Source organism: Mesocricetus auratus, unplaced genomic scaffold (genome assembly GCF_017639785.1).
Source record: "Mesocricetus auratus isolate SY011 unplaced genomic scaffold, BCM_Maur_2.0 Super-Scaffold_100013, whole genome shotgun sequence".
NCBI classification, from domain to species: domain Eukaryota; kingdom Metazoa; phylum Chordata; class Mammalia; order Rodentia; family Cricetidae; genus Mesocricetus; species Mesocricetus auratus.
The window spans coordinates 27,872,816-27,893,084 of record NW_024429196.1 but is presented as its reverse complement, the minus strand read 5'-3'; the positions used below and the strand labels follow the sequence as shown (position 1 = coordinate 27,893,084).

The 20,269-nt window shown below is 42.6% G+C and overlaps 1 protein-coding gene and 1 long non-coding RNA gene across 3 annotated transcripts in view; one reads left to right on the top strand and one right to left on the bottom strand.

Moving 5' to 3' along the window:
- Positions 1-8,615, bottom strand: part of Itih5 (inter-alpha-trypsin inhibitor heavy chain 5) — a 98,128-nt gene extending 89,513 nt beyond the window's left edge. The window contains exon 1 of one of the 2 annotated variants that reach the window (XM_005071719.4): positions 8,420-8,615. In XM_005071719.4, the coding sequence (XP_005071776.1) occupies positions 8,420-8,509 (90 nt within the window). In that variant the 5' untranslated portion in view covers positions 8,510-8,615. Of the gene's footprint in view, positions 1-7,382; positions 7,428-8,419 lie in introns of those variants that run through there. The other variant, XM_040755534.1, reaches the window with a different exon arrangement.
- A 52-nt stretch (positions 8,616-8,667) lies between these two features.
- LOC110341184 lies at positions 8,668-10,940 on the top strand. The gene is made up of 3 exons (XR_002383046.2): positions 8,668-8,767; positions 9,379-9,495; positions 10,668-10,940. It is a non-coding gene; the product is annotated as an uncharacterized LOC110341184 (long non-coding RNA).
- Positions 10,941-20,269: the final 9,329 nt, after the last annotated feature.

Here is a 20,269-nt window from a genome sequence, read left to right as displayed (position 1 = left end):
ACACACACACACACACATACTCACACATACTCACAGACACACACTGTGCCCACTCTGGTCATCACCTCACGAGTGCTCATTCTCAGTCCTTGGCAACCACTAAACTATTTTACATGGTTTTTCCCGTTCTGATCAGTTAATATAAGTGGAATTATACACCATGTATATTTCTGTATTTTTTATTTTGAATAATGGTCTCAAGGCTCATCTACACTATAGCAAACACTACTTTATTCCTCTTTATCACTGAGTAATTCTACTGTGTAAACGTACTACATTTTGTTCATCACCTGACAGACATTCCAGTTATTGTTTACCTTTGCCTGGTATGAGTGATTTATAGCTTGAATTAAAATGTAATTTTCACACACAGACAATTTTTCCTGAGTATATAGAGATACACTTTTATTTTCCTATGAGTGGAATTCATATCTCCTTCAGTAAATTTTACTTTTAAGAAACCGTAAAATTTTTCTAAAGTGAATATACTTTTATATTCTAACCTGTATGTATGTCCTTCAGTTAAAACTCTACTACAGAGAAGTAAAAAAGAGTGGAATAATTAGAAAAACAGAAAGTATAACTTTGAAAACAGTTGTTCAAAGTTGGAGAGACCCTAAAGCACTGGTTCCCAACCTGTGGGTCACGATCCTTTGGGAGTTCGAATAACCTTTTCATGGGGGTCACCTCAGACCATCAGAAATATTAGATATTTATATTACAGTTCATAGCAGTAGCAAAATTAAAATTATGAAGTGGCAATGAAAATAATTTTGTGGTTGGTCACCACAACACGAGGTGTTTAATATACAGTATGTATTAAAGGATCACAGGTTAGGAAAGTTGAGAAACACTGACATAAGGTTTCACTAAAAGTAGTTCAGTTGAATACACCATGATAACCTGGGGACCAGAGAGATGACTGCTGGGAAACTGTTTGCCACACAAACCCAAAGACCTGAGCTTGACCCCAGAACCTACATAAGAATCCAGATGCGGTGGCTTCCTTGTGATCTTGGTACTTGGGAGGATCCCAGGGCTCATTGGATAGCCAGCATAGCCTTAAGAATTCCAGGTCCCAGTGAGAGACCCTGTCCAAAACTCCAAGACAGATGGACATCTTCTGAAAAAAAAGCTACCCTTGGTTGACCTCTGACTTCCACATACACACAAGAACACACACACTCACAAATAAACATGCACACATACTGCACACACACACAAACTTACACACAGACCTTTCCATAAACATGCACATATGCCCCCATACACACACACAAACATGCACACATGCATCCCCACACATGATGATAAATAAATATTGACTCCCAAATATATTGCTGGACTTCAACATTGCTCATTATTTATGTTTCTAGCTGCTCTCTGCCAGAAAGATCACCTGTTGTGGACAGATGGGGCCTTAGGACAAGCTCTGGACAATATGTTATGGGTGTAAGCAACATTTACCACTTCTGAGCCAAGTATTAATTACAGATATCTAATCTTTCAGAGCTGCCTGCTCCCTCTGGTACAGTAATTAGTCATGTTCCAGGTGGATGCAGTTCTCCCAAGTTCACAAATGACCACATGTGCATACTTGTTCTACTGCCAGCCCATAAGAATGTATAAGCAAGAATGAAATAAGTGTTACTTAAGACATTCATATATGGGATTATTTGTTATCAATCATAACCCATTATATTCTGACTGTCACACTCATCACAGTTTTAGGGGTTTGGAGGAATTGCTTTGTTTTATTTTGGTTTGTTTTTTGAGGCAGGGTTTCTCTTTGTAGCACTGGCTGTTCTGGAACTCACTCTATAGATCAGACTGGCCTCAAACTCAGAGATCCACCTGCCTCTTCCTACCTCAAGTGATGGGATTAAAGGCATGTGCCAACACTGCCCAGCTTTGTCAAACATTTTAAAGTACTAATTCAGGGAACAAAACTATATTTAATGTGATTACATTAAATGGTTTAATGTGTAAAATATACACTGAGGTGCGATTGAATATTTCTTTGGGATGGTTGAACTCTATTTACATTTTTCTTTGCTTCTTTGGTTTTTGACAAATTAACAAATACTATTTCCATATTAGAAAAATAATAAATATATTTCCATTTTAAAAACTAAAAGTAGGTGTGTCAAGATTGCTTAGCAGGGTAAAGGCACTTGCTGTTGAGTTTGATGACCTGAGTTTGTTCTCTAGGACTCACATGATAGTTACAGAGAACCAACTCCCACATACTGTCTTCTACATGCGTGCATCATGCATGCCCGAACACACACGTGTGTACACACACAGAGACACATATGCACACAAATAAACATTTAAATTTTTAAATCAAAAGTATAATGGAAATTGTTTCATTCCCATCCTCTCTTTTATCCCTAATTATGCAACCACTGCACAAACCTCCTGAACATGAGAGAAACTAGGACTTGGCATAGTACCAGCCAATCCATGTGGGAACAAGGTCTCCTTCAGGAGAAATCTGCTTTCTAAAGAGAAGGGAGATGCACAAGGGACCAAAGCACTGTCAGAGTAAGGACCCAGGGTAAGGGCTGCACCAGTTCTCAGTTCACCATGGGCCTTTCCCTCCCTAGAGCGGTAGAATAGGCTGGGGAGCACTTAAGACAAGTGCAGCCAGAAGGCAGCCCAGCCTCTCTCAGGTATTAAGTTCCCTGCCTGACCTAAAATATGTTCTTTGAAGTTTCCTTTGCAAAATAGGCTTTCCTAACAAAACAAGCAAACTTGAAGCAAAAAAGCTGCTTTTCCATTTTTGAGATGACTATCTAGCATCTCAGGGGATCGCCATGGCTATACTTCAGTCCAAGTTTGAACTCAAACTGAATCTTACTGGTACAGACTTATTACTGGTGCCAGCCAGAACAGGAAGTGGAAATGACATTGATGTCACCATCATTGTTTGCAGTTAGGGATTTTGATTCTTTTTGTTGTTTAAGGATTTTTGTTTTTTACTCCATTATCTTCAAAGAACCTTGGGGTAGGAACTGTAAACAAAAACATAAGGGGCTTCCAGAGCTAAGGCGATGACCATAACCAGTAGCCTAGGGGCTCCCACGAACTTCTTTGTAACTCCAAACCAGAGACTTAAGGGATGGCTCAAGTGGAATTAGTCACTTCTAGTAAGGAGAGCATTTCAATTCATCATCAGAACACAAAATGTCCACGCTACAATATTTATTAAGAAGTGTAAGTCATGGGTCAATGACATAGATCATTGAGTAGTCACTTGCTGGCAAGTCTGAAAACCTGAGTTCTATCCCTGGTACTGACACAGAGAAAAGGGAGGTAGACTCTTCCCATATGTTGTCCTCTGACCTCCACACATATGCTGTGACACAGGTACAACCAAACACTCATACTAGATAGATAGATAGATAGATAGATAGATAGATAGATAGATGATAGATAGATAGATAGATAGATGAACAAACAAAATAATTTTTTAAAAGTCTTCAAATCTGCCATCAAGGACCATATTATATAGTGAACAAGTGAATGGACAGGGAAGGAAAAAAGAAAGGGATGAAAGAAAACAAAGGAAGGGAGGAAAGTAAGAAGCAAGGAAGAAATCCATGAACATGTAATAGCAATCACAGTACAGGTACATGGTATAAGTAGCAAAAACAAAACTTCAAGTTCACCACATTGTTGAGTAGTGGAAGACTTTGGGGTATCACAGTATGGCTAGAACTAGCTGTATAGCGTGGGATGGAAAGGAAGAAGAATTTTAAAGAGAATTGGGTTCCCCAGAGGAAGAATGCTCAGAAACCCTTGGTTGCATGGTGTCCCCGACCCTTTGACTCCTGTGGACCTGGCAATAGTCACCACCTGGAACTAGAAAAGCAGGCAAAGCTTTCCTTCATATGTGCTCACAGTAAAACACACCAAGACTAGAGAATCATTACCTCTACTCCTTCAGATCTTAGTGAAAATAAATGTTAGAAAGAAAATCCTTTAACATCACAGGTGCTGATCTCTGTTTCTCCTAGGATCTATCTCAGTGTTTAATTGTACTTCAGGAAGGACTAGAGAAATGAGGTTGAGATATTCCTCCATGAGTCCCTGCCCTGACTTGGATTTTTGGTGTCCTTCACAGACCTAAGTGTTATGGACATGGTCGTCTCTAGCTTGTCACTAATGGAATGAAATGGCACTTTATCAGGTGGAGCCCAGTGAGAAGCCTTTGGGACATGGGAGAGACTGGAAAGAGGGTGTTGAAAACTGGATTCCCATTCTTTCCCTTTTACTTTTCAACCACAATGTTAGTGGATTTGCTGTACCATGTGTCTCTGTATTGTATTGTCTCACACATGTTTCAGTGCAATAGGACCATTCATCAATGACTCAGAAACCCTGGAAAACCATGAACCAAGATAAGCCCCTTGTTGTCACAAGTGGATTAGTTGGTATCTGTTAAAGCACCGCAGAACTGACTAGTACAGTCCATCAGTAGGAAAATACGTGAGACATGAGAGGAGATGCCTGGACCATCTCCGCTGTCTCCTGCTCTGGATGTTTGAGTGACCTAGAGTGGCTGGTACAGATCATAAGGGTGAGTTCATATCCTCTACTCTCCCTTTTGAGATCTACCCCAAGTTCCCTGAATCTAGGCTCCACAACCCATGTGATAGATGCTTCATTAAGGCTAACCTCAGCAAGCATCCTGAGCACACTGAAGTCACCCTTCCCAGTGGGGCAAGAACAAGAAACCCCATTCTTCTGAGTGCCTTCAGAAAACTGTAAGGGAGACCTACAATGGAGCAAACACTGCCTTAGAGATCTGCCATAGAATCTGAAGCAAAATTGAAGCTGGGTATTGGAAAATAGCTTGAGGATGCATTTATCCCTGAGTGTAGTGAGTCTGAGTCTGAGTCTGAGTCTTAGTTTAGAAAGGTTGGCGGGGAGGGGGGCAGGGAGAGAAAAAGAAACATCTGTAACTCCAGTTCCAGGGCATCAGATTTACTCTTCTGGTTTTCAAGGGTACCAGGTATACATCTATACACTCAAACACACACACACACACACACACACACACAAAGTAAAACTGATCAAATCTTAAAAAATAAAAAAGTTATACATTGCCCCTGAGGAACAATACCCAAAGTTGTCCTTTGGCCCCCATACACAGGTGCATACAGAGGCATATGCACCTACATACACCCATATATACATATGCATACACAGGAGAGATTAAAGAGACAGAGAAAAGAAGAGAAGAATGAGTAGTTTAGGACATGCCCACCTTTACTCCCCAGCTCTCTAGACTGTCAGGGCACCCTGTGCCTCTTTCTTCTAAACCAGCCTTGGACTCAGCAGCTTTGCTGGCATTGCTGGCCAAAATGAACAAACATTCTTTACATCTGAGCACCCACAATCTTGAGAAAATACTAGTTAGTACAAACTCATCACCCAATCCCAGGCAGCCCCCACCCTTCCTTTCCACCCTCAAAACATGAGATATGGCCAATTTGGGAGTGAGCACATCTCTGGAATGTCTCTCACAACTCTTTCCCCATTCAGTCTTACAGTTCCATCTCAGAAACCACACCCCATACATAAGGGAGGCATTATGGAGAGACCCATAGCCTGCAGCTGTACTGTGGATTTAGTAGAGAAAGTACTGGCTTCTCTTAGTAGAAAGTTAAAAGAAATAGCTATTTGTATTCAAATGAGAAGACATGGCAACGGGTGCAAATTTATGAGGAGTTTACTGTTTAGGAAGTTTGGAAATGGATCACCAGAATGGACACTTAGGACCAGTATGTGCTGAGCAGAATCTGTGTCAGGAGCATTAGACAAAATTAACAGTCTGGACGTTTCATTGGGAGCCCTAGCTTTGGGACTCAGCACTGGTGAGCTCTGTGATCTGCATGTGTATAAGCCTAAGGGCCCAGCTTTTCCCAGATAGCCACTCCTGGATGGCTGTCTTGGTAATAACTTTATCCTTGTTTTCAAAACCAATATAAATTGAAGACAAAAAGTAGATAAATCAGCAGATAGAAGCAAATTTATTTCATGTCACTTCAGTTCCAATGCTGATTCCCTGGCATATTCCTCTCTTAATATTTTATTGTTTTTATTTACTCTGTGTGGGGACATGCCAAACTTGTAGAGGTCAGAGGACAAATTGTGAGAGTTAGCTCTCTCTTTCTACTATGTGGACCCTGGAGATGGAACTCAGGTCATCAAGCTTGGTGACACACACTTGTACCCACTCAGCCATCTCCCTGGCCCCTGCCAGCATCTTTTAAGGCAGCATTATTCAAACTGTGGTCCTCCTGTCACCTGCCCCATCCCTTTCCATTAAGCAATATCGGTGGGAGGGGAGAAACACATCTGATATTCAACTTCCCAAGAACACAGAACACTGAAAAACCACTGATTTTATTGGCCACTCGACTAAGAGTCATATAATTTACAGATACAGGGGAAGGTGGGGACAGAGGAAGGAAACTGAATCTAAGGTACAAACAGTATTTTTTCTAATTTCAGGTAAAAGATCAGAACTCTATGAAAGTTCATAAGCATGTTCGATTGCATTACAACTCCATCAAATTTGTATACTCATTCTCGAACTCGTGTGTGTATGTGTGTGTGTGTGAGTGAGTGTGCACGTGCGTGCGCTCACACGTAATTCATCATATGTGTGTGAAATGGTGTCATTCCCCAGGCACTGCCCATCAATTTTTGAGATAGGGTCACCGGCCTGGAATGTGTTGAGCAAGTTAGGTTGTCTGGCCACAAATCCCAGTGATCTGCCTGTCTCTACCTCCCTGTCACTAGGATTATAAGTTGGCCATCAGTGCCTGTCTCCTTTTGTTGTTTGTCTGTTGTTTGTTTGTTATGTTCGGTTTGGGAAATTGAACTCAGGTCCTCTTGCTTGTAAGTAAGCATTTTTCTGACCCAGTTGTCTCCCCAGATCCCCCATTACATTCTACAAACTAAGTTTACACATAACTTCAAAGGTTATAATTATTAAGAGTGGAACAATGACTACATTCTGAGATTCTATTCTAAGATTGTACTATATCAATTCTTCAGAATCTTTCAGGTCTTGGGATGGAACCCAGAAGCCTCATTTATCCCAGTCAAGTATTCTACCACATCCTTAGTCAATGCCAGGCTCAGACACTAAGAAACACACACACACACACACTAAACTCAAAATACAGTATGAATAGAATGTAGAAATCCAAATTTCCATAGCAGCTTTTTATTTTACTTGTGTCTGATTAAGTCATTTTCAAGAAAAATGTTGCCATGGACTGAAGACAACAGGAAATCTCCTAAATTAGCCAAATCCATGTTTTTCTAGGAAGGAAACTTTGAGAGGTGTTAAGCTCACTTACAGTCGTGGAGACAGCATGGCTTGAATCCATTGCTAGTCCTCAGAAAGATTCTTTGTTCCAGTTCTTCCCACACTCCTTTCTCCTTACACCCTCTCAAAGTTTCAAGATCTTTACCCTGAATTCCTTCCCTTAGCAATTTGGCTGTGCAAGCCTTCCAGCAGAAACTGTGTCAAGCGGCAACACTGTTGGCAACCTTAGGATTCAAACCTAGACAGCCAAATATCAACCAATAAAATATCTCCTATTTATGGAGTACCTATTGGATACCAGGTCCTTAACACAGCTAGTTAAACCCTTGCTAGAATGCACAAATAAAATTGCACACCAGACATGGTGCACATCTGTAATTCTGGCATTTGGAAGATTCGGGCTGGAAGACTGTGAGTTCAAGGTCAGCCTGGGCTAATAGCAAGCACCTAGCCAGCCCTAGCTTCATAGAACAGCATGCCTTGGAGAGAAAAACTTTTGTATTCAAAACTAGAGTTTGCCCTGGTCACACAGCTGTAAGTGGTTTAATCATAGGACCTCCTGTAAACTACTCACAATTGATAAGAACTGAAGGGAATTGAGTTCTCCTATGTTTAAAAGGTGGAGAGAGTTGAGGTTTCCAGGAGTTTGTGACTTTTAATAAATTCTTTTCTCCCAGGATAAGCATTAACAGCTAACTTAATGCTTAAGACAGAAACTTGCAATGAACTGCCAGGCGGGAGTCCGTCTCAGAAATTTGCAAGGACGCATAGGAATCTGGTAGACAGCAAGGGCCAACAAGAACATTTGATTCTCCAGGACTTTGAAGTTCTATTCACAACTATGCAGCAACTAGTATGAGGCAGGAGCGAAGAACCAGTTAGAAGAGGCACGGGTGACCAACTGATAGGAAAGTTCCCATGGGGAAAGGGTTGGTGCAGTCCGAAAAGGAGCCGACGCCTCCCGCCCTAGCATCCCACCGATCAATTGCAGCCTGTCCAGAAGCCACACGGCTCAGGGAAGTGGAGGAGAGGGATAGAGCCGCGGGCTCCCACAGCTCTCCTACTTACTTGCTCGGAGGCGTCATCCCAGCTCCGTGCCTCTTCCTGGGACTCCGAAAAGAGAGGCAACCCCAGGCACAGCCCCAGCAGCAGGAGCATGGTGAAGTTGTAGCGCGCGACAGCTCTGGGACAGGGAGGAATTTTCAGGGTGCTGAAGGAACTGAGCCCACAGCTGCAGAAAGACACACACGTTCCATCCAGCCCCGCCTCCACCAGAGCCCCGCCCATCAAGGTCCCCGCCCCCTTTATACCCTCCGGGCCCGCCTATGTCCAGTCTCCTGCAGCACCGCTAGCCTAGGTCACTCCTCCTTGTCCCTTTGGAGGCTCCCGCAAACCTGGTTCCGCCCACTACTCACCGTGAGTTCCCTGCCTCCTAGTTTTGCCTTCCCTAGCCTCTACAATTGTCCGCCAGACAGCTTCCAGCAGGCACCACCTCCAGGTCCCACCTCCAGCTCTTGAGTAGCTAATGGGTCTCCATGATCTCTGGAGGAACGGTCTGCAGATCTGCCCCAGCTGTGTGCACAACCAAGGCAGACTCTGCTTTGCCCCGCTTGAACACCATCGTGCCCTTCCATCCTGCCTGCAGTGAATAGACTACTACTCCTCTTAGGCCAAGCCTTTTCCTGCAGCTGCCAGCACCATCACCCCCAACTCTTCCTTCCCTGATTTCCTTCGGACTTGCTTACTTCTTGTTGCCAAGAGATGGGGAGTCAGCACACCAGGCTCACCTGAGGCCTAAATTTGACAGGTCCCCTCCCTTACTCTTAGGACTTGTCCCCATTTAGAGTCACAAGAAAGGGATGACTGGTGGTCTAAGGCACACAAGTCACATTGTCCCTTTTAATGCCATTCTAGTATTGGGGGACAAGAAAAGAGAGGCAGAATTAGACCTGTGTGGATGTTAGGCCGGAAATGAATGTTACGTATCTTTATTATAAATTGTTGCTTCTGTTCTTGTCTTGCCACAGGAAGGATCATTGCCTATGGACCTCCCATGCTTGACCTTTTAGAACCTGGCAGAAGTCTTTTCTCCCTGTACATGTCTAATGCAGATGAGCTAATGTGCTTAGGCCATCTTGCAAAAGGTAATTTCTCCAAAGACTTATTCTGTGTCTCTGGCAAACTCCATCTAAATACATACGGTGTGAAATGGGCTTCTGTGGCCCAGAACCGGAACATGCCTGCCCCCACAACAGATTGTAGCTAGGTGAGAGCACACAGGAATACACTTGACTACAAAAAAAAAAAAAACAACAACCAGTGGATAATCTGGTTTAAGCTGCTACTCCTTCTTAAAACACCCCACTTACTCTTAGAGCAATGTTGCTTGTTCAGCAGAGAAATTAAGAGAAGTTCAAACAAGCAAACTTGCTGCTACTGTGAAATAAATGAAAGGAAGATCCTTGTCGTTAGCATTAATCATTTAATTAGCCTAATCACCCAGCATCTAAAAAACACGAAACCAGCCGGAAGAAAGCAGCTGCTCCAGCAAGGTTTCTACACAGAAACTGCATAGAAACCTGGCAACAAGCAAGTTGTATATGCCACCACAGTTCTCACTAAGGAAAAGACCAGATCCTCTGTACCATTCCCCCAAGGGAGGAATGGCTGTGAATGGACAGCTCACATTGCAGTGGATGACATCAGGTTATTGGAAAGGAGCGGGTATTGGTTACTGTTATTTGAGGGCTTGAACAACCCTCCATCTTCTTCCTCTCTCACACTCCTTTTACCCTGCCATACAAGGCATGATCATATTTCATATTCACTCACACACACCTTTACATCTTACTTTCTATCAAGTGTTCACTAGCTGAGTTTCACAACAGCAACACCAAGAAATATAGTTTGCTTTCTTTAGATTGAGGTTCCTTCCTCTACCCTGAGCCAGGTTACCGGACATGGTTTCCTTTTTAGCCAGTTTCTCAATGTGATCTGAAGTTCTTTGGATAAAAGCATGTTTTTACAACTTCTAGCATTGTTAGCACTGAAAGAATCTGTTTATGAGTGGAAGGAAGCATGAGACACATGGGATAGATGGGTGGGGCAGGATGCTAAGGAAGGAGAGGGCTGGGCTGCAATCCTTATTTGCCTACCGCTAGCTACATGCCTTGGTAGAAGTTCTGAACTGTCTGTTGCAGGGCCTCAGCTCATAAGGGTTCATTTATAAACCATTGACTTTATAGTGGACCAATGCAACATACATTTGCGAGAGATCATGCTTTGAGTTTAAGGATTTGTTTTATTTTTCCCCCAGCAATATTAGTTGCTATGCTGATATTCCATGATGTAGGACAGCCATATCCATCTGCAGCTTAAGACCAACCATTCAACCAAGAGCATATACAACCAACATGATAGCAGGTATATCTAACCTGTACTGAGAATGGCTATGAATGCAGCACAACATAAAAGTGCAAGCTTAGTTAAAACATTATGAACTATCATTGTGATTTTAAAAACCCAATTGAATGGCTTATGAGCATAAATTTTGAAAATGACTGTGTTGCAATAAAAAGGACTAGACACACCTGCCTCAGTATGGTATATTGGAAATATTTGGGGATATTATATTTTGTGTTTAGCATTGTGTCAACAAAATACTTATCTATATATATGACAGAGATACTCTATGCATAATTATAAAAATAGGTGCTGGTTTAGATGATTTTGCAGACTATAAGCTAATAGAAGTGTTCTAAGCATGTTTGTGATAGAGTAGGCCATGAAGGTCAATATTAGACATATTAAATGCACTTTCCTGTGAACAATGTTTTCAACTTACAATAGGTGTATCTGGCATAACCTCATTTAAAAAGAATCAGCCATGTTTGTAATTCACTTGCTCTATGTCACCTGAGCCTCTGTGGAAGGCTTTCAGGTATAATAGAAATAAGACTCAGTGAAATTTTCCAAGACAGTTGACAGATATTGGCTCCATGCATAAGAATGGGGGGTTGAACTGACCCTCAAATGCGACATAATGAGGGCTAAGGTGTCCCCACAGGTATATGATCTCTAAAACTGTGAAATAAAAAAAGGAGACAAGGGAAAGGAAAGAGGCCAACAGAAGGGGAAAAGGCAAAGGAGATGAAGGTATGAGAGGGTAAATGGTGAAACTATATGATATACTTGAAATAAACTGTCTTTTTCAAACCCATCACCATGCACAATAAATATACACCAATAAAAATCTAAAGTAGGAGTTATAGAGATGCCTCAGTGAATAACAGATCTTTTTGTGAACTTTGGGGATACAAGTTCAAATACCCAGAACCCATATAAAAATCCAGGCATGCTCACACGGTCATTTGTAGTCCCGGTGATTTTGGAGGCAAAGGCAGAGAATCATTGGGGCTTAGTGACTGCCAGCCTCCAGGTGTGGAGAGCCCTGTTTTTATCCATTTTTCTGCCATTACACTTTTTTCCCCACTCCCAACTTTTTTGTTGTTGTTTATTTATTTTTTATTTAAATTAGAAACAAGCTTGTTTCACATGTCAATCCCAGCTCCCTCTCCCTCCCCTCATCCCCTGCTCCCACCTGTCCCCCTAGTCCCCCACTCCACCACCCTCCACTCCCCAGGGAGGGTGGGGTCTTCCATGGGGGGGGGAATCTCCAATGTCTGTCATATCATCCAGGTCAGGGCCCATGTGTCCACGCTGAGAGAGTATCCCTCCATGTAAAATGGGCTCCCAAAGTTCATTCATACACCAGGGATAAAGCCCCAGTGATTGCCGAGGCCTCCTCACGGGCACCCACACTCAGGGGGTCTGGATCAGTCCCATGCTGGCCTCTGGGGCTCATGAGCTCCCCCTTGTTCAGGTCAATTATTTCTGTGGGTTTCAACAACCTGGTCTTGCCCCCTTTGCTCATCACTCCTCCCTCTCTGCAACTGAGCTCCAGGAGTTGAGTTCAGTGTTTAGCTGTGGGTGTCTGCCTCTGCTTCCAGGATGGCGTATAAGATAGTCATCAATCTCATTATTGGGGAAGGGCATTTAAGGTAGCCTCTCCACTATTGCTCAGATTGCCAGTTGGTGTCATCCTTGTAGATCTGTGGAAATCTCACTAGTGCCAGCTCTCTCCTCAAACCTGTAATGGCTCCCTCTATTATGATATTTCTCATTCTGCTCTCCTCTGTTCTTCCCCCGACTCAACCTTTCTGCTCCCCCATGTCCTCCTCTCCCTTCCTCTTCTCCCCCTCTCTTTTTCCCAGCTCCCTCTCTCCTTCCCCCATGCTCCCAATCGGCTCAGGAGATCCTGTCCCATTCCCCTTCTCCAGGGTACCAAGCATACACTCCCAACTCTTATTTCTTCAAGATCCTTCTATTCAAATTCTACTCAGAAATAACCAAAACCTCCTCCAGAAACACTCACTTAAAAGTTTCTCTCCCTTGAAAAAGCTTAAGGCTTACAAAATGCAGGACTAAGACCACGTTGTAGGGATTGAATCTAGGTCTTTGCATGTGTTAGAGATATGTGTTCAACTTCTAAGCTTGCATCCCAGCCTTTGGCTTTTTGAGATAGGCTGCCCTTGAACTTCTGGCCTTCCTACCTTAGTTTCTCCAGTGCCAGGTGTGCAGAAGTGTGCTCCCAGGCCTGGATTGTAGCAGTACATTTTAATAGATTCTGGAAGCCATCAGATGGCTGAGTGAATGTTAGTTTTTGCCTTGATTTCCAGAGCTGAACAACAGCAGCAAAAATCAGAACTGGTGTTTTCACTGTCTGGTGTTAGCTCAAAAGAGCCAGCTACCGTGTTTGCTCAGTATACATGTTCATATGGAATTCACAGCCAGGCTAGAAATTCTGCAGAAACATTTGTCAGTTGAGCAAGTATTTGTCCCTACAGAAACATACATTGATCAAAAATCTTGTCATCAAAGAGTTATTCTAATTTTCTTTTGAAAGGATGAAGTGACAGCACTGTCATTTTTACAGAATCCGGGAATCACCAATAGGACAAGATTCTGAGTGTATCTGTGGGCATTTTCTATATTAATTTTCTAGGTGAATTAACTGTGGTTTGCACCATCCTATGGGCTGGTGCAATAAAAAAGGAAAGAAAGCTGACTATCAATGTTTATCTCTCTGTGTGCGCTACCTGACTATGGAGACCATGTGACCAGCTACCTCACTTCCCTTCCCTGCCATGATGGACTATGTCCCTTGAGCCATAACCAAAATAAAGTCTTCTCCATTAAGTTGTTTCTTTTCTGGTATTTGGTCCCAACAATGACTAAAGTAACCAACACAGACACCCAGAGCAACACCGGTACCCCCCAGCAGAGCTCTCGGCTTTGACATGGGATTATCACTTGGCATAGCACAGAGTGTTTTTCAAACACACATGGAATAAGACATGTTCTGTCACCTGTGCCTCCATGTACTATCCGTGACACTAAAGCCTGAAGTCAGAGAACACAGCAGCACCTGAAGGTGACCCCCAGGAGTGTTTTCAACCTGAAGAGCTGCCAGATGTGTCTCAGGCAGATGTTGGGAGAGCTCCAGAGCACATCCCCTGCCAACACAGACATGTCTCTGGAAGGGTTCTGGCTCCCATAGACTGTGGGTTTTGTGGGTGGTGCTGAGAGATATAACACACCAGCTGAAGCCAGGGCCTGACTTGGCAGCGTTGTTGGGTTCTCTGGAAATGCTGATGGGCAGGCTGCCTGACTGGCAGCAAGGGAGCCTCTGTGGCATGCAACATGTGCAACAGGTACCAAACACATGGGTACAGACTTGCTGAGCAAAGCTGTCTGGTGAGAACAACCTTAATTCTTGCCAGTTTCTGAAAACATTTGATCACCTCTGTCATGCTTTTCTTAATTCTTTTTCTGGTATTACACAGGGTTACATAAGACCACATTTATGCAAGCATATAATAGACTTAGAGTACATTTCTTCCACACCCAGCCCCCTTTTCCACTTTAACTTTTCTAAGTTGGTCCCTTCATTCCTATAGACAGATTTACTTCTATTTCCCTGCTACCCCTACATTCTTGACTGTATCTGTACAAAATCTAGGATCCAGGGGCTGGTTCAGCACTAAGAAGCACTTACTGATCTTGCAGAAGACCTGTGTCCTACACATTCATGATGACTCATCATCACCTATAACTCCAGCTCCAGGACCTCCAATGCCCCCTTGTGACTTCCAGTGGCCTGTGATGCACATCCAGGCACTCGGGCACACACACACACATACACACACACACACACACACACACACATACACACACAAAATAAACATCTAAGATCCGCAAATGAGAGAAAATGTGATCTTTCTCTTTCTTAGAATGACTTAATTTTCCTAATATGTTTATCTCCAGTTTCTGGAAGATTACATAACTTCATTTCTCTTTATGGCTAAAAACAATACCATTACATATTTATGTTGTATTTTTCAAATAAGCAAATCATTATTTTCTTCCTCAACTTAGAATTCATTATCTTCCCACCTCTCATTTGGGTTAGTTCTAAATTCTAGAATGTTCTTAGGAAACTGAGTCTGGAAGGAAGTGAGATGTCCTCATGGTATGTCTGATATTTTCCAGGAGCTCTGTGTTTTTGTGTGTAATAGTGTGTGTCTGAGTGTGTGTGTGTATCTGAGTGTGTGTGTGTGTGTGTGCATATATGTGTTTGGATGTTGTAGTGGTTTTAATGGTAAATGTTCCCGGTAGGCTCAGGTATTTGAATATTTTTCCACTTGGTAACAGTTTATGGAAGTATGGCCTTGCTGGAAGAAGTATATCACTGGAGTTGGGCTTTGAGATTTTGTAGCCTCACCCCACTTGCAGTTTGCACTCTGTTTAATACTTATGGCCAAAGATATGATTTCTCCATTTCTTGCTCCTGCCTCTACGTGTGCTACTTGCTGCCATGCCTCCCTGCCATGACAAACTAATCCATCTGGAATTCTAAGCCAAAGTAAACTGCCTTCCTTAAATTGTCTTTCATTGTGGTATTCTATCACAGCAACAGAAAAGTGCTTATACACACACGTGCTCTCTCTCTCTCTCGTGTGTGTGTGTGTGTGTGTGTGTGTGAACTTCTACATTCTCTCTAACATAGGATCTGCTTTTCCTTTTAATGACCTTATCAGAAATAGCAAATAAAGAACTGGAGATTTAACTCAGTGGTCAAGTGTTTGCCTAGTATTATTTGACCTTGGGTTTGATTTCCCAGTACTTCAGGAAATTGGGAATAAAGAAAGATAGTATTTCTTAGCTTCTTCTAGCAACTACACATGACATGTATATCAAAGGAGAGTACTGGCCTCTGTGGCCCTATTATACATGGTCATTTCTCTAGTCTGCTGTTTGTCTCCTGATTTAACCTTAAAATGTAATCTATCTGTCTGTCTGTCTATCTATATATCAACTATCTATATATCTATCTCATACTCTCCTTTGAAACAAATTATTGTTATGTCTCCCAAGCTGGTCTCAAACTCATGACCTTCCTATCATAGCCTACCCTATGGTGGGATTATAGATGTGTGCCATTGTGCCTCACTGGCCCCTCTCCTTTAAAATTTTTCAAGGTTTTACCACCATTTCAACAGGAATACTAGCACATATCTCCCTTCTATCAAGAACATGTCTGATGTAACTTCATGACCACAAAAGGGAAAGACAACTTATGGACCGCATGCCAGCATAATGCTAAGTGTTTTCCATGCCTTACCTTATTTGCTCCTGAAGATAATCTGCACAGCACAGGAAAAAAATACAGCTTCATAGAAATGCAACAACTTCCCCAAAAGGGCAGAATTATAAACAGTGGAGCTGCGATTTCATAAATCCAAGATTGTCCGAAGAACAGCTGCGGAGCTTTCTTTTCCTCGTGAGGCCGCTGTACTTTTATTGCATATTTGGTGTCTGTTCTAGTAGATTCCAAATCTTTCAGCGTCACTAAATTCCCAAGGCCACTGATCATAGCAAAGAAATGCCACTGGGCATAGCACTGGGCAACACACACACACACACACACACACACACAATGCTGCATGACTGGTTTCAGCAGCACACAGTTCAGTAGGAGGGCACATGCTTAACATACCTCAGGTCCTGGTTTCAACCTCCAACATACAGAAAGGAAGGTCTTGAAATGATGATCCTGTAATCACAGCACGGAAAGAGATGATCAGTTTTTGTTATGTGTAATGATGCACTTATCAATGACAGAAAGAATTGCTCTGTGTTAATGTAGGTACAACAAAGCACAAAGTGAGTTATTTAATACAGCACAAATGTATTGTCTTACACTGTCCCTGTAAGTTGTGGGGCAGACTCCTTCGACTGCTCCTCCAGCTACTACTGCAGCCCCACCCACCCCCACTCTACTTACTGTCACATCTCCTTCCTTCTCTCTCTCTCTCTCTCTCTCTCTCTCTCTCTCTCTCTCTCTCTCTCTCTCTCTCTCTCTCTCTCTCTCTCGTAGAGACTCTTGTGATCCTTGGAGTAACCCAGATAACTCAGATCTCATCTTATGATCCTTGACTGAAACTTGACACCTATGAAGTCCCTTTCACTGTGTAAAGAATAGTTTCTGGAATTGAGGACAAGAGCATCTGTCGTTTGGCCTATCATTCACTTGGTGTCCTACCTTAAAGCCTGTACTTGGTACTTCTGAGAAGTATGACAGTAAAGTGTGCCCCTTGCAAGCATGAAGACCTGAGTTTAGAGGCAGATTTCAAAAAAGATGGATGGTAGTGTGCACTTATAGCCCCAGCACAGCACAGACAGAGATAGAAGGATCCCTGGAGCTCACTGGCCAGTCATGCTAGCCTGCTTTGTGAGTTTCAACTCCGTTGAGAGATATTGTCTCAGAATACAAGATGGGAAAGAGCAAGAGAGGTGGTTCAGTGAGTCAGAGCAGGCGCTGTGAAAGCATGAGGACCTGAGTTTGAAACTCAATACCTGTGTGAAAAGCCAGGTATGACTGCACCTACACCTGGACCACTGGGGTTTACTGGCCACCAACACGGTATCAGATTCAGGGACAGACTCTATCTTAGAAAATAAGGCAGAGAGTGACAGAGCAAGACACCCAACATCTTCCTCTGGTCTCCATAGCAGACTCCTACCATCCCCACCCACACATCAGCAAATTTTTAACAAGTACAAGTATTTTGAGTGAAGATATAGAGAAAACTAGAAATTTCCAAAAGCTTTTGTTTTGTAAAACATTTTGATGTTTGGGCTCCTGAGTGATAGCCCTTTGGGGCTTGTAACAGCAGTGACTTTTCCATGCCTTGTCTAAAACTTCAGAAGAAGAAGAAGACTCCTTGATGAACTCTTCAGAGAGGTTTAAGGTTTTTAAATGTGTTAAATTCATTTACATCCAAGCTTTCCAATGCAGTGAATATTGGTTAACTGAGTAGCCCATGAGTTTACTATATGTCTATACTTTCTGATTTATGAGGCCAATTCCTGAAAAATATATCTAAGTATCTGTTCCTACACACCTGTCCTAATTTCATTTCTGTTGTTGTGATCAACTAGCCCTGCAAAAAGCAACTTTGGGGAGAAAGGTTTAATTTGGCTTACCATCCTAGGTCATAGTCCCTCCCTGGAGGGAAGCCACACTGGCAAGATCTTGGAGTATCAAGTCAACTCTCATCCACAGTCAAGAGCAGAGAGAAGCGAATGCCTGCTTGTTTAGTGCTCAGCTACCTCTACTCTTAGACAGTCCAGTGTCATCTCAAAGCACAAGACACCACCCACTTTCAGGCTGTGTCTTCCTACTCAATTAGACATTGAAGAGAGTCCCCAAAAACTGTCTGGAATGCCAACCCAATCTAGACAGTTCTTTATTGAGACTCTCCTCCAGATGATCCTAGGCTGTGTCAAGTTGACAGATATTCATCACAATACCTCTATATATTCACTGTATCTGTGATATTATATGAACCTTTACATACCCTTATATATTCATCATACATATACCAAACACACACACACACACACACACACACACACACACACACACACACAGAGTCAGAGTCAATCTGTAATAGTTTTAATGTGTGACTATTTAAACATGCTTTTGGATAGCAAAAACTCTATTTCTTATAAATTTCTCCCAAGATAGTACATGTGTACATATTTAACGACATTGAAGTAAAGCCCTGATTGCATTATTGTCCCAGTAATGACTGGGCTGACCACCAGCTCCCAGCATGAGGCCCTATTTTATCTGCAAGTTACTCCTCTCCAGTTTTGTACAGGTCCTATACACTACTAGCCCTAAAGTGATGTCCACTGTCTGCCACCTAGTGGAGACAGACATTCTAGAAAATCTGACAAATGACCTAAGCAAAAGTCATAGGCAAATATAAATACATGAGTGCAAGTAACAGAAATTTCAGAGAAAATGAGAGCTTTCCCACAAATATACAGCTAAGATAAAAATATCCTTCCCAACGCTTCCTACCCCGTGTTCCTGGCCTAACTCATCTACTTCCTGCAGAACACACTGTTGTTTTTCATAGGTGACCCGATGAAAATGATGATGTGTTTTCTTCACAGTGTGAGGAAATGGCTTCTGCTAGTCAGGGTTGATGCCTAGGCACCGAGGGAAAAGGGTGTAGGTTGTGATGGGAAATGACAATTTGTGGTGGACAGGCGCTTGCCCAGCTGACTTCACTCAGCCTTGATAACCACGTGAGTGCTGTGTGAAGGCACCGTTCCTCCCTTGGAAGCTGGACTTTTCCCTCCATGGTGTTGAGTTTCTCCTCTGAATTGCTGACTAGTTCGTCCACTTTGCTAACTGTCTTGTCTAGGTCTTGAACTGATTTCCTCACCTCAGTGATCAGATCCAGTCATCTCTGGATCATTGACCGTTTTGAAAAGTCTGACCCTGAAATCTCTTTCTGGCATTTCACTTATCTCATTTTCTGTGGTTTCCAGTCTTGAGGAGATGTGAGCTTGTGCAGGTATCATATGAGTCAAAGAATTAGTAAAAATATTGTAAAAAAATAAAATAGAGAGGCAATTTTTAGAAATAGCTTAATTGTTCTAGATACAAGAGTGTTGTATAACGACATTGACCCCTAATATTTATCTTTGGATCTGTTCTTAGGCTGCCCTGTGTTCATATCTCAGCTGGGCTAGCCTTTTCTATTCATACCCCAAATGGGATTTCCACCTCTATTCATACCTCAGTTGAGTTAGCCTCCTTTATTCATATTTCAGATGGGAGGCTATCGTCCTGTTTTATATCTCAGATGGGATATCCTCCTGTTTTGTATCTCAGATGGGCTATCCTCCTCTATTCATATCTCAGATGGGCTATCCTCCTCTATTCATGTTTCAGGTGCGCTCTCTGCTAAGGCAGGGAAGAAGCTAGAGGGAAAGAGGATGGGTGCTCTGAAGCAAGTGAAAAATAGAAGAAAGCTATTTTCTAGCTTTCAACAGTGTCTTTGTAGTTCCTTGGAGTTTGTCTTTCACTATCCCAATACAAGAATCCGTGTACTTCCTTAGAGTTTGTCGTTCAGTAGTTTACTATCCCAATACAAGAATCCCTGTAGTTCCTTAGAGTTTGTCGTTCAGTAGTTTACTATCCCAATGCAAGAATCCCTGTAGGCCCTTCCTAAATATTGTTTAGAAGCCTCTATGTAAAGTTCAGACATTTTTTTCTTTCTTTTTTTTATTAATATTTTTTTTATTTTCCATTTTAAATTTAGATAAGAAACAAGGTTGCTTCACAAGTCAGTACGAGGTCCCTCTCCCTTTCCCTCCCCTCCTCCCGTGCCCTCCCCCCCATCCCCCCCGTTATCCCCTCATTCCTCCAGGGAGGGTGAGGCCCTCCATGGGGGTGTCCATAGTCTGTCATTTCATATAGGGCAGGGCCTAGAC